This window comes from Megalobrama amblycephala, linkage group LG5 (assembly GCF_018812025.1).
Source record: "Megalobrama amblycephala isolate DHTTF-2021 linkage group LG5, ASM1881202v1, whole genome shotgun sequence".
Taxonomy (NCBI): Eukaryota; Metazoa; Chordata; class Actinopteri; order Cypriniformes; family Xenocyprididae; genus Megalobrama; species Megalobrama amblycephala.
In genome coordinates this window covers 24,322,216-24,336,687 of record NC_063048.1, presented here as the reverse complement: position 1 = coordinate 24,336,687, position 14,472 = coordinate 24,322,216, and the positions used below count along the sequence as shown (strand labels likewise).

Below are 14,472 nucleotides of genomic sequence, written 5' to 3'. Positions count from 1 at the left end.
TGAACCTCTTACACACTCCAGTCTGCGCTCCTTCAGCTCAGACAGGTCCAACACTCTGAACAGAAGCTCCTTCGCTCGAGACAGCATGATGATTGAAGAGATGCTGGCACCTACCAAAGACACGGTAAGAATCCTCACTCTCTTTATCACTGTTGCTTGTGGTTTTCACTCTCTCACTCTTCATTCAGTACAATACTCTGCATCATGCTTCCAGAAAGCAGTAAGAATTAAGAGGGGGTTTTTTTGCCAAATTTTAAGGTTGCATCATCCTTAGTAGTAAAGGCAATCCTATAATATTTAGAATGCTAGAATGTGATGAATGCCTCAAAGATGATGGATGAAGTAAAAAAAAAAAAAAACATTTATAATCAGTATTGTATTATTATATTATTATATAATATTTTTTATACTACTTTATTATTTATTAATATTTTGAATTAGCTTTTATTTTTCTATTTTTCATATTGTCGTTTTAATATATATATGATTTTCATTTTCATTTTAGTAATTTTAATATGTGCCTTTGTCACTTTCATTATTATTGTTATTATTTTTAAATATTTCTATTTCTGTATTTTAAATATTTCACTTTTTTAAAAAATATTTAGTAATTTTAGTTCTTCAACTTAGTCATTTTATTTCAGTTGTAACTTTCATTTGTTTTTTCTTATTTTTTTCAGATTTAAATTAATTAAAAAATAATTAAATAAAAACATTTAAGTTTATAACTAATAGTAATAACAAAACGTCTTACTTTTAGGTTTAGTTAACAATAACAACCCTGTTTATAATTTATTATAAATATAATTAATTTGTTCAGTATTGAAATATATACTTAAAAATGGCTTAAATTTAATTTACTACAAATTTGTGTGCTATCTATGTGTGTGTGCCACTGCACCACTATGAGATATCACACTTGATCTGCATCAACACTGACTGGTCACTACTAGAAACTATATACAACAACAACAAAAAAAGGTTTGCTATATACACTTTATATTAGCTGTCTTTAACGACCATGTACTTGCATAAAAAAGTTAGCTAAATTGTACTTATGTTTATGTTGTATTGTAAAACATTTTTGCTGCTATTGAAGTGGGATACAGGTAAGGTTAGGACAGTTTCGGTGGCACAGCTGTAATCACATGCAGGTGTGTTTTAAAATAAGTGCATTGTATCAAATGCTTAATTTAAATGTTAATACATAGTAGTTAATTACACTTAATATAGAGTGAGACCCTTGTCAGATAACCCTTAACCCTGTAATTATAAAAAGCCATAGCTTTATTTTTGATTCCATTTCTTGTCATGAAGTTTTCCTCAAGACTTTCAACAACACAGCGAAATGTCCTGGAATATTTGTGTTGGGTCCCATGAGGTTTGCGAAAGCCCGGTTCCCATCCACACTGATACAAACACACTCACATTCTCTTCTGTCCAGTGTCACATTCTCATTTCCAAATGTGCCTTTAAATAAACACTTAGACTTGAGACTTTCAGTCTAAAAAGAGTTTATTTAAAGGCACATTTGGAAATCAAAATGCTTGACCTCAATCTATCCATAAGCAGATGGCTAGACACTGGTAGAAGGACAAAGAGAGGGAGAGAGAGACAGAGTGTCAGACTTGGACTCTGTCAAGCTTTTCCATGATGTGTTTTCCTGTTCAGAGTTCTGTTACTCTTTCCATTTTCAGGAGTAAATATTCACTCCAGACTCTTGAAATAACTGAATTCCTAAAGAATACAATGATACAAATTTGAATCGGATTAACTTATGCATATCAAATATGACAGCAATTAGCTTTAGCTAAACATATGTTATGGTTAGTATTCATACAGCCTTCCTTGAGAGTGCACTACTGCATACTGAAGTGTTTTCATTTTTGCTTCAGTGTTCGAATTTGTGTTCCAAAAGTGATTAGGCTGACTACCTTGACAGCTTTTTGGGTATCATTCAAATTTTCAATTTCAGGTAGACAGATCACTAGGTTTTGAACAACATCAGAGAAAGACTTTGTAATTTGTTTTATCACACTACTTACTCTCTTTTTGTTTAGCAGAGCAAGGATCACCCTTTCCTGCTTTACAGCAAGTAGCATAAACATGCCTGTGTGTGTTTTTCTTTTAAAGCTTCAGAGTGTATTTAAAGATATTTCCTACATGGTGGACCCTCAGAATAAGGTACAGGATCTTGTTAGATCATCACCATGTTAGATCATCACTCCAGTTTTCCATTCTTTCATTACACAAAAATCTGAACACACTCATTTTCTCTCATTGATTCGCTCATTGGCAGTTATGTGTTATTGTTTGCTTATACAATACAAGCTCCACCCCCATCGGCGGCCCTGTCAGTGTTTATTTCATTGTCTTTCACTCATTGTGGGTTTTTTTTTCTGATTGAGGTTCCTGTTTGAGGCCATGTTTTTTCCAGATGCATCAACGCAGTGTTTTCTTGGCAGCGGTTTTACAAGGCATCTTAGGAATTTTTAGATAACTGAGTCATTGAATTTAAAAATATTATATAACATAATTTCATTTTATCATATAATTTCTGAATTTAATTACATTTTTAACAACCTGCACACTCCTTTAAATGGGTAAGCAACTTTCCTGACCCTTAAGTATGTTTTATGTTTGTATGTGTTTACAGCACCTTGCAGTGACTCGTGAATACAATAGCGAGTGTATGCGGCGCTACAGTTGGACCCCTGACACAGTGGACCACTCACACAACACTGTGTGCAGTCCTGTGCACTCTGGGTAAGAAAACATCTTTGTGTTGAGGTTGTTTAACACGATTTTAAAGGATGCAAACACATACATGAATATCTTTTGATTATATATGATGTTGTTTTTTATACACTACTGTTCAAAAGTTTGGGTCAATGAGATTTCTGAATGGTTTTCAAGAAGTCACTCTGTTATTCTCATCAAATATATAATAAAAATTTTATAATTAATATTATAAAGATGGCAAAACTGAATTTTTAGCACCCTTTAATGTAGTCTTCAGCATATTATCCTTGTTCTGCTTAATATTCTGATTAAACCATAATACATATTTTTTCAACATATTTTAATATACAGAAAATTCAAAAGAACAGCATTTGAAATAGAAAACTTTGTAACCTTATAAATGTCTTCACTGTCACATTTAATTAATTTAATGCATCCTTGCTGAGTGAAAATATAAGTTCACTTTTAAAAAAAAACAAACAAAAACAAACAAAACAAAACGTTTTTACTGACCCTAAACTTTTGAACAGCAGTTCCCCACTTATTTTACAAAAGAAATTTATTTTTTTATGAGAAATTAAAGGTGTAGTAATTTCCAGTAGTGGCACCAAATTAACTGTTTCTGTTACCATTGTCATTCATTTTGATGCTAAAACTTGATTCCCTACTTTTAACCACTTGTTTCTCCTAATGGGGGATTGAGCATATCATTAGCATATTATAATGATACCATTTATGATTGGAGGAAGATGATTTAACCCAACCAAACTGCAAACATAATGCTGTTTTGGGCAAGCATGCAAAAAGCTTTTCATTGGCTTTATTGAGTTGTTTTGCATAAAGCACATTTTGTTTTCCATTTGGTCCCTCCCCCCCACCTTAAACACACACTTTCAACTGCATTGCACATAATATCAGATTTTTTTACATCAACTTCATGTCTTGCTTACTTGTATGTCAGCTGTTTTACCATGACAACAACTGTAATAATGAATGTTGTTTATTTTTACCTCCTGCTTTCTGTTCTTGTTTTCTTTTCGTTAATTTTTCCTTTTGCAGCCCTTCCTCCCCGCTTCCTCAGTATGACTCCAGGTGAAAACTGAGTCCGGTGACATCACTCTTTCTATAGCTTTCTGTCCTGTCTTTTCCGTCTATTTTTCATCTGTTCTCTCCTGTTTTCTTTCACTCTCTTTCCTGTTCTCTGGTGTTTTATTCCCTGTTTTATCTCCTCATCTGTGTGAGCGCTCCTCCACACTGTGTGTGTGTTTAGCTGGTCTTTGGAAAGTGGACCTTATATTCAGAGATCAGCAACTTCAGCACATTTCTAAAAGAAATTGCAGATCACTCATTACACACACTAGTACTACCACCATCAGCACATTAGAAAATTAGTGATGAAATGGAGTTTTTTGTCATGATCTTCACTTCTCAGTAAGAAATCACCTGTTAAAGCTTCATCATTTTTTTTTTTCAGTAGGAATGGGCAATATATTGAAATTATGATTTAAAATAGGAATTGTGAATTTCACAATGATGTTAACACGGTTTTTATTTTAGTCCACACCATTAGACATAATCCTTGTCTTGTGAGTATGAGGACATTAGGACAGGCGTTTTAATAGTGTCTCTGATTTAAAGTTTACTATCATTCAAAAACTTGTTTACATCATCACTTAATATTGTTCCTGGAATTCTTGCGCTGACACATATCATATATTAAATATATATTTTTATTATAAATATGTAAGCAGTTTGTTTTAATGTTTGTTATAAAAGGAAATGATTAAATATGAATCTCCATATTAAAAATAATATAGTGAAACATGCATCATTAACTTTACAGTTTCAGTTCCCACATTAAGCATTTTGAATTGGAATCAGTGGTCAAAATAGTTCCTCTGACAACAACAACAACAAAAACATACTTTCAAGCCATTTTAGAGCAAATGCATCAATATACACTACCGTTCAAAAGAATTTTTTTAAGCCCTCGTCAACAGTTTTAGAATCTCATGAACACACAATTGCATTCATTTCACATTAACAGATAATGGGTGTTTTGGGTTTTCTGTCCACCTGTGGAGGTGCTTTTGGTCACACTGTTGATCACTGATCACTGCTTCGAAACAATTGATCTTGGCAGTAAAGGGGGTAGCATTTGACTCAGAGTCATGAGTACAGTGACTGTGGTAATATTTTGGTAAGTCGATATTCAAGGATTCCCTTGTGTTTCTTCTGTCTCTGCTGCTGTTGTATGAGGGAATAAATGCTGCCAGGTTTAACAGCTCGAAGCACTGTCACTCTTTTTAATTGTTTTTCTTCTGTCTCTATCTCTCTCGCTGTAATGGTCTGTTCTCGCTTACTGTTTCTCCTCCTTTTCGTTTCTGCTTAGACCTTTCCCTTCTCCCTCCCTCCCTCCCTCTCTTTCTCTCGCCACGTGTGTTGGGTGTACAGTGATCACAGCATGGGAATCGTCTCTCACTCGTTCGTGTCTGTGTAGTGGTTTTAGCGTGGTTTCCCTCTTTCTTTCTTCATTTCCTTCTCTCTCTCTCTTTCATTAATCCTTCATTCTCTTTGACAGGTTCCTAGTGAGTTTCATGGTGGACGCTCGGGGTGGGTCGATGAGAGGAAGTCGTCATGATGGTATGCGTATAATCATTCCACCCAGGAAGTGTCCAGCACCAACACGAATCACTTGTCGCCTAGCAAAGCGCCACCGCCTGGCGTACCCACCCCCTATGGTGGAGGGGGAGGGTCTTGTGAGCAGACTGGTGGAGATGGGGCCGTCCGGGGCACAGTTTTTGGGGTAAGAGTTCCTCTTTTAAAAAATTTATATACATATTAATCTTAAATAGATCAGTTTTTAAGCTACACAAAAACATCAAAGGGGAATGAGTTCAGACTGAGTAATATCAGGGTTTTCATCTTAAATTCTGTTAAAATCAGTGCAATTTGCATGGTGCAGTTCTCCATCTGAATACATTGGACTTCCACCATCTGTTTAGTGAATTCGCCCCTTATTGTCTTCACTTCATTTTCAGGCCTGTAATAGTAGAAATTCCTCATTTTGGCTCTATGCGGGGAAAGGAGAGAGAGCTGATCGTCCTACGCAGCGATAATGGAGAGACCTGGAAAGAACATCATTATGACTGCAGAGTGACAGAACTCACCTCGATTCTCAATGGCATGGATGAGGGTAATGTACAAACAGTTGACATAACTAAAACTACCTCACAGGGAGCTTTCATTTAATTCACATCATTCTGTTTATTTGTGATTTCATATGTGATTACAGAGATGGACAGTCCAGCAGAGCTTGAGAAAAAACGTATCTGCCGCATCATCACAAAAGATTTCCCACAGTACTTTGCGGTGGTGTCACGCATCAAGCAAGAAAGTGATCACATGGGACCTGAGGGCGGAGTCCTGAGTAGTGAGGCGGTTCCCATGGTGAAAGCTGCCTTTCCTCAGGGAGCGCTTACAAAGAAGATTCGTGTTGGACTACAGGTATAAGGGCTTATCAAGATGGTTGTTATCAAATTTTGTTTGGTCAACCTTAATCTTTTAATTTAGTTTCCAAGGTCATGGAAAACAAGGACATATCAGGGAATTTTAAAATTGTGTTTTCAGGAGTTGGAAAAGGATTTTTTTATAGTAAATAAATATACATTTATGGTGGTTATCCACTTTAAAATATTTAATAAGCTACATAATGATATTGTTTTAGAGCTTATGTAGATTAAACTTGCTTACAGGATATAATAATGTTCAGTTTGTGAGTGCTTTTGTTTCATCTGAGTTAGTTTATTTTTAATAAATCAGTCAAACTGGTTCACTAAATTATCTGAATGATTCTTTAGAGAAAGTAATTTTAGAAGTTAACATAAAAGTGGCCTGTCTTGTCATCTTAAGGAACTCTGGGAACTTTCTTTCTCTCTCACATACACACAAGAGTAGAATATTTTCCCACACACATACTAGAGGTCTGCACTGGCTTTAAACTGAGGCCCGAACCCGGCCCATACCCGAGATCATTTGACCTGACCTGACCTGATCCGAACCCGAACGGTATTGTTGTAGTTTAACCCTAACCCGAACCTGACCCGAACCCCAAATCCGCCGCTATAGAGATGTACCATTCTTGCTATCATAAGCCAAGACAGCTCTGTAAGACCTACACTGCACGTAACCGCTGAGCTATTATTTGGTTGAATGACAAGATCATATTGTACAACTTTTAAATAGACAGAAACATGAGGCTAAGTAGTAGAAAAGATGCACAGAGGCCATTTGCCATGCTATTGAGCTTCATTACATTCTAGTTTGCACTCATGTAGCCTATTATATAGTACAATGTTTTAAACATTTAAATACACATATCAAATAAAATAATACAAAATGTGTATGATGTAGTGTTTTAGGTGATAGTAGCCTGCTCTTGACAGCTGATTTCTGAGAGATGCAAGAGAAACGCGGCTATTTGATTTACGAACGCACTTGGCTCATTTCATTCATAGTTTACACTTATTCATCTATGATATCATGCAATGTTTAAAACATTTAAATATACATATCAAATGATGTAGTATTTTACAGTAGACCTAGTCTTGACAAAACTGAGACGGTAGTGCGGCTGTTTGATTTGTGACTGCTCTCAGTAGTCATTCACTTCACACAATAATTAATTTTGTGCTATCCCCTGGCTCACCTATTATTGAGTAGATTTTTTTGTGCTGCTTTCCCTCCATCGTTTGGCACTGTAATAAGTTTTCCCTCAGTAATTGTTTGCCTTATCGCACTCATAGTCAGAGGTTTGAGTCTGAAAGAGTGCGCGAGAGCGGGATCACATGCGCAAAACAGTTAAAATATAAATGTGAATTATAAGTGTCCTCCCACTCTCACCCGCTCTTTCGAGCACAACACAGAAGACGGCACGCAAGACTTATAAAACAGCCTATATATTTTTTTCTCAGTTACAGACCCGAACCCGACCCGAAGCTATTCATAAAAACCTTAACCCGAACCCGACCCAAAACCCACGAGTTCGGGGCTTTGGGGTTGCAGACCTCTAACACATACACACACAAAATAGCATCTTTTTTGCAGATTTGATTTTTATTTAATTTTATTTCAAAGTGAATATAGCATAGAAACTGTAGAATATATTTGTACATTACACAAGGAACATGTCAGGAGACTAAAGCAATAAAAAGCTATACACATTCTAATGTTGATTAGTTAGATGCATATTGCCTAGAGTGACCTTGTGCCTATCAGAGTCCTGCATGGTTCCTGTTTTGTAAACCCGCACCCGCCCCGCACCTGCAGTACTTGACAGAACACCCGGCCCGTAAAGTAGATGCTCTCTAAAATAGATGCTCTTCTTTTTTTTCTCCTGTTCTTAATACTGCTTGTCTTTCTGTCTTTTTCTCTCTCAGGCACAGCCGGTGCCAGAGGACCTGGTGTGGACCATCACTGGTAACCGTGCATCATTCAGCCCAATTGTTACTGTGGAGCCCAGAAGGAGAAAATTCCACAAGCCCATCACCATGACAATCCCTGTGCCGCCCAGATCCAAAGAGGCTGTTGCTAATGGACGCAAAGGAGAACCCGCCCCCTGCCTTAGACTGCTCTGTAGCATCACAGGTGAATAGTGAAAGCTTGTGTATTTTAAATGAGATGGGAGAGAAAATGTCAGGTTTCATTTTTTTTTAATATAAAGTACTTCAGAGTTTCTTTTATTTGAGAGCAGAAATATAAATAAAAATCATCAACAACAACTGCACATTGATTTGAGAACCCCTATCTCAATTTAAGTTCAACATTTGGGTTCGCTTTGGTGTATACAGAGTTAAAAGAGATAAAATGCATTTGCAAAGGAACATCAAATTTCCTACTGCTGACAAACAAATCATTAAGTACATTACTATATCATACCCAACAGCATATTTTGATAACATATCACAGTTTCTGTAGTGATTCCCAATACCAGTGTTTAAAAGTGTTGCATCTTTTTAGGTGGAACATCCCCTGCGCAGTGGGAAGACATCACTGGGACCACTCCTCTCTCCTTTGTCACAGACTGTGTTTCCTTCACCACAAATGTATCTGCCAGGTGAGTCTCAGCTGATGTTGGAATACATCACATGCAGATTCAAATCATGGGCTTTAGAGCGAGAGACAGTGGAAGGTTTCTGCCCTAGATTAAATTATATCATTCTAATTATGTTCATCTGCACATCTGCAAAAAAATATGACTGTAGACTGTTGCCTAGAAAAATGAATTAGTGAGAAGAGGAAGGTTCACATAAGGTCATTAAAGAACAGAGACCTTTTCTATAAATATTGTGAGGGATCTGCTTATCTTTATGCCAAAAATTTGTCTAAATTATGTAAATCGCTGGCTTGTGTGTGCCAGTTCCTAACAAAAATGTTCTTAAAATCAAACATTAAAATGATATTTTGATAATTGATATTTCCTTGAACTGCATAAGCCCAGCAATATGCAAAATCTAATCTCGTTGCCAGTAAGCCTGCATTTAATGTACTTTGGGTTGTATTTTATTTGACCTATTTTACATTTTATATGATTGGTATGCACAGCCTTTGACATCAACAACAAAAGAAATGGGATATGTTTTCTCCTCCCTTTTGATGAGCATATTTATTTTCTTATTCTAAGTATGCATGCTTCTATATTCATATTTTGTTATTTGCATTTTTATCTGTGAACCTGTCAGAATAGATTTGTGGCGCTTTTTTGGATTTTGACCGTCCTGCTGAGCACCACTGGTATAAACATTCATTGTTTTTGTCAAACAGCTGAGTAAAGGATTTGCTTCTGAAACTTATATCATGTAAACATCTTAGAACCTAGATTCTTCATCCCGTGGAGTTGTAACAGTAAAAGTACTATAAATATTTGTGAAAATTTTAAGAATTGGGGAGGATTTTCCTAATTCTAAGGAAATTTTTCCCCCTCTCCTTTCTGTAGATTTTGGTTGGCAGACTGTCAGCAGATCAGTGAGACGGTGGGTTTAGCATCTCAGCTGTACCGAGAGCTAATCTGTGTTCCATACCTGGCCAAGTTTGTGGTGTTTGCTAAAATGATCGACCCTGTAGAGTCCCGTCTACGTTGCTTCTGCATGACTGATGACAAAGCCGACAAAACTCTGGAGCAGCAGGAGAACTTTGAGGAGGTGGCAAGAAGCAAAGACATTGAGGTGTGCAGCTGTAACACTCTAGCCTACACACATTGCACGCACACATTCACTATACACGTTCACATAAATAATTAACGATCTCTCAGTGATTGGAAACAGTGAGTCATGAGTTTGTGAATATTCATGTATATACACACATAGGGAAATTCATTTCAAAAAACTAAATTGATAGAATATGTACCCACAAACTTTTTCATTCACAGTTCATATTCATAAAACAACCACACATTCATTCATTCTCCATATTTTTCTATAACACAATAACACTTTTCTGATCATTCAGTGACACTATACAGACATAAATGTACAACTTCTTATGATCCGTTCCTTTTTTTCTTTTCAGATTCTGGAGGGTAAGCCCATTCATGTAGAATGCTACGGTAACATCTGTCCTCTGGCAAAGAGTGGCCAGCAACTCGTCTTCAACTTCTATGCCTTCAAAGAGAACCGACTCCCATTCAACATCAAGGTTTGAGAGACAGTGGCTCATTCATCCTAATTCTTATAGCTATTAGTTTTTCTCAATTGATTTGACATATTTCTCCAAACTCAGATCACTGTTTTCAAAACAATTAGCATGATCTGAACACTTTGTAATTGTCCTAAACAAATTGTAAGATTTCAATCTTTATACAAATCATATGCATAATTGTCTCAAAACATTTTGTACAAAATTCTCAAATGTGTTCACATCTGTTCACACAGCCAACCAAAATTTTAATATATAAGGGGAAAAAAACAAACATTTGTAGCTCTTTATGATAATTTTACAAAAATCACAAACATTTATATACCATTTTTCCAAACACAACAAACTAAACTGTCATTTTTCAATTGCACATGGAATGATTTCACTTGGCCCTAAACTGGTATCTGCTATGTTAAAGCTGCAGTCCGCAACTTTTTTTGGTTAAAAAGTACATAACCAGCCTGTGTTCAAAACTATCTAATTATTTTGTCTCAATTCACAACAGTAAGCTTGTAATAATGTTTTATAATAAGAGCGACATAAGAGTGGATTCCCGGGGGAAATTTGAGCATGCAGCAGTTAGTCTGTGCGTCATTACGTCACGTCCGTAAACAAAGGAAGGAGAGAGGCTATTCGTTTTTATCACGCGAGGATGCTGCCGGTAGTGGCACATTTATAGCATGTTCTCACAGCAGCTGGAATAATTAAACTTATCATTTTGATGGCGGATTGTAATCCAGAAAGGTCCAAATGACAATCATCAGTGACAACTGGAGATTCACTCGTAGTCAAAAAGCAAAAGACTTTGGACTGTGGAGTGGCTACAGAAATTGAAATCTACAGGTAACGCTAATACACACTAAATACACAGTCACGCAATGCTGCTGTTGTTAACATTAACAATTTGAGAACAATATAACAGTAATAATAATTTGCACGGTTTGACGTGATCCGAGCTAAGCGATCGTTAGATTTAATCATAATAGGCAGCACGATTTATTGTAGGCCTAATGCTTTTTTCCTCAGTTGGTCAGAACAAAAGTGGCAGAAATGTTACTTACTTGTTCAGATGATATTTTCCAGTGAAAATTCTTATATTGGTCATACTTTCAAGACGTAGAATCTGTGATTCTGAAGTGCAGTATCCACACCGGTGACTGACAGCAAGCATTAGATTCATCCGCGCTGGTGAGCTGTGCTGAGTAACAACGCACATACAGATAACTGTTCCGCATATGACTGCAATTGCAGGTTTCAAACAAGAGATGGCGACAAAGAGGAAAAATCGCGGACTGCAGCTTTAATAATAAACAATAAAATTTCCTAATTGTTTACAACTATCTCAATTACAACAAAAGGGGAAAGAAAACAAAACAAAAGAAGGAGAAGGAGAAGAATAAGAAGGAGAAAAGGAAGAGGTGTAAGAGTGAGAAGTGGTAGAGGAAGGGTATTATTGAGAGGGAGAGGAACTGTGAAAGAGGTAAAAAGAAATGAGGGGAAAGGAATGTATGGTATTGAAAGAGGAGATGGAGCAAGAAGAGTTGAGGATGTAGAAAGAAGAACTTCAACTTTTATTTTGTCTTGTGGACTATATGTAATCCTCTTATGTAAAAAATCTTATTCATGACAGTACTAAATAAAAAATAACATGCATTCTGTATGATCCCTCGTATTTTTTTAGATTCTGCAAGTTGTATGTAAACTTGACTATGACTATATGTATTTTTGTGTGTTGCACTGGCAGATATAACAATTGTCTTGGACATTATATTGATTCTTAGCGGTGTGAAGGCAGTAGCATCACAAACGTTTAAGGTTACCAGTGCCACTGAAAAAAATGCTCTATTCACAGTCAGCCATGAATAATTTATTCCATTGGCAAAAGTGTCCTGTAACAGGGGGTTTCCAAGATAAATTAAAGAAAATGATTATCGGCTGGTCATGTGATCACAACATAACAGATCCCATGAGGCAGCTTAGCTCAATATATACTAAAACAGCTTTTATCAGGCTACTGATATGACTGGAGTTATATGTTAAGATTTTTTTGTCATTCTATGTTGTGTTTTGTAGGTCAGAGATATGGGCCAAGAGCCATGTGGGAGAATATCTTTCCTCAGAGAACCTAAAATCGCAAAAGGCCTGCCGCAGAGTGCAATCTGCAACCTTAACTTTACACTGCCAACACACAGAAAGGTAAGGACAAACATGATTCTGTGACATTTTCTCTAGTGTTATCTAGAGAGTCTTCAACTATTAAACATCATCACAGAGCTATTTGTGTCGCTGCTTTAGCTGTAACTTTATTTTGCCTTTCCTTTTGTCTTGTTCACTTTTAATCTCTCTGCATCTGCATTTTTTTACCTTTTCCACTCCCTTACTGTCCTCTTTCAACTCTTTTTCTCTTACTCCTCTACCTCCAACGCCATCTTCACATACTCACCATCCTCGGCTGCTGCTGCTCCATTATGTATTGCTGCAATGCATCGTGGGAAATTGTAGGAAATGGAGTCAGATCCTGATGATGAGGTACATATTTCGTAACTTGTCCACCTTTGCCTTTAGTGTGGTGCTTATGTGATCATACGCTTATTTATGTGATTGGTCAAAAGCTTTTGTACCAGCTTGTCATTGGTCATGCAAGTGCATGACTTCTTTTTGTGTTTATCAGTAGATTTAAAGCATTGTTATTTTGTGGCTTATTGAAAACATTTTTCACATATCTCTTTTGCAGATTTGATTTTTATTTAATTTTATTTCAAAGTGAAGCAATTAGGCAGTTTCACTGGAAAATACCTTTCACACTGTTAGCAAATGGACTGTGCTTCTCTAGTTGACCCTCTCTCAGGAGACCGCATTTCAAAGTGAAATGTAGCACAACATTCCTTACAGAAACTGAAGCAATTGGAATGTTTTATCAATATCCTAAATTAAATGTACCACATTAAATAATTCCTTCCCAAAAAAAAAAAAAAATCTGGGGCAACATAGATACAGTGCTTTCAAAACAATCAAAAGGAAATGATAGTAATTAGCCACTTAAAAGATCATTGCACTACGATTTTTGTCACTTTGTTCTTACATAGGATTTTTTACTTTTGTGTTATTGCAGAATGACAAAGATCGACGACATACCTTTGCCTCATTAGCATTGCGAAAGCGCTACAGCTATCTGGCCGATCCAGCATCCAGTGAGTCCTACATTTTCTTTATTCTTGAAACATCAGCATGACATAATTACACAGTCAAAGCGTCACATATACACAGGCATCTGATACAGGCATATATGAAGGCACAGTAATCTCATATCTCACCATTTTCAAAAACAGAACTGCCAGTATGCCATGTCTGTGTACATTAGACATAAACAATTACATTTGTTTGCTTGCTTTTTTTTTTGCCTTTTTTTTCTTTTTCATGTGTTGTTTTTCCATTGTTTGACATTTTATATGATTTGCTACCACATTGTGTATTGCCTGATGTGTTTTTGAATAAACCTATCATTTGTCTTGTTGTTATTTATTGTATTATTTTCAAAAGAACTTGCTTGGTTTATTGACAATTCTTATAATTGCTCATTATTTAAAAAAAAAAAACATGGTATTCAATATCCGTATTTTACCATTTGCTTTTGTATTCATTTATTTAGGTTTTTTTTTTGTAACTTATTAAAACCAAAAATTCAATAGTCATTACCAATATTAGCCAATATCTAAAACTAATATGCTATTTAACACACTCCTTTATTTTTAAAGTTAATTATTAATCTAAATATTAATATTAAATTAAAACAGTGGCATGTATATATTTAGCAGTGATTCTAATTTAAAGTACAGTATATTTTTTTTCCCATGTGGGCCTAACTTTGTGTTCATGTTCGATCATAGATGGCTTGATAATTAAATGTATTAAAGTTACCCAGCTGTGATCGGTGAGTGTTTTTCCCCTTCATTTTTGGTTAATATTAACAGTATAATAAACAGTTGCAGGTCACCATTTACACTGCAGGGCATAATGCACAGATATATTTTGACAAAT

At 35.9% G+C, this 14,472-nt stretch overlaps 1 protein-coding gene across 39 annotated transcripts in view; it reads left to right on the top strand.

Moving 5' to 3' along the window:
• ank3a (ankyrin 3a) overlaps positions 1 to 14,472 on the top strand; it is a 99,232-nt gene that overhangs the window by 58,268 nt on the left and 26,492 nt on the right. For 22 of the 39 annotated variants that reach the window (XM_048191417.1, XM_048191416.1, XM_048191414.1 and 19 more), the window contains 14 exons: positions 22 to 124; positions 2,134 to 2,184; positions 2,657 to 2,766; positions 3,802 to 3,834; positions 5,324 to 5,548; positions 5,784 to 5,938; positions 6,038 to 6,249; positions 8,181 to 8,388; positions 8,761 to 8,857; positions 9,737 to 9,965; positions 10,309 to 10,434; positions 12,508 to 12,630; positions 12,937 to 12,963; positions 13,547 to 13,625. In XM_048191417.1, the coding sequence (XP_048047374.1) occupies positions 22 to 124; positions 2,134 to 2,184; positions 2,657 to 2,766; positions 3,802 to 3,834; positions 5,324 to 5,548; positions 5,784 to 5,938; positions 6,038 to 6,249; positions 8,181 to 8,388; positions 8,761 to 8,857; positions 9,737 to 9,965; positions 10,309 to 10,434; positions 12,508 to 12,630; positions 12,937 to 12,963; positions 13,547 to 13,625 (1,778 nt within the window). The remainder of the gene's footprint in view (positions 1 to 21; positions 125 to 2,133; positions 2,185 to 2,656; positions 2,767 to 3,801; positions 3,835 to 5,323; positions 5,549 to 5,783; positions 5,939 to 6,037; positions 6,250 to 8,180; positions 8,389 to 8,760; positions 8,858 to 9,736; positions 9,966 to 10,308; positions 10,435 to 12,507; positions 12,631 to 12,936; positions 12,964 to 13,546; positions 13,626 to 14,472) is intronic. The other 17 variants (XM_048191402.1, XM_048191398.1, XM_048191392.1 and 14 more) reach the window with 8 other exon arrangements.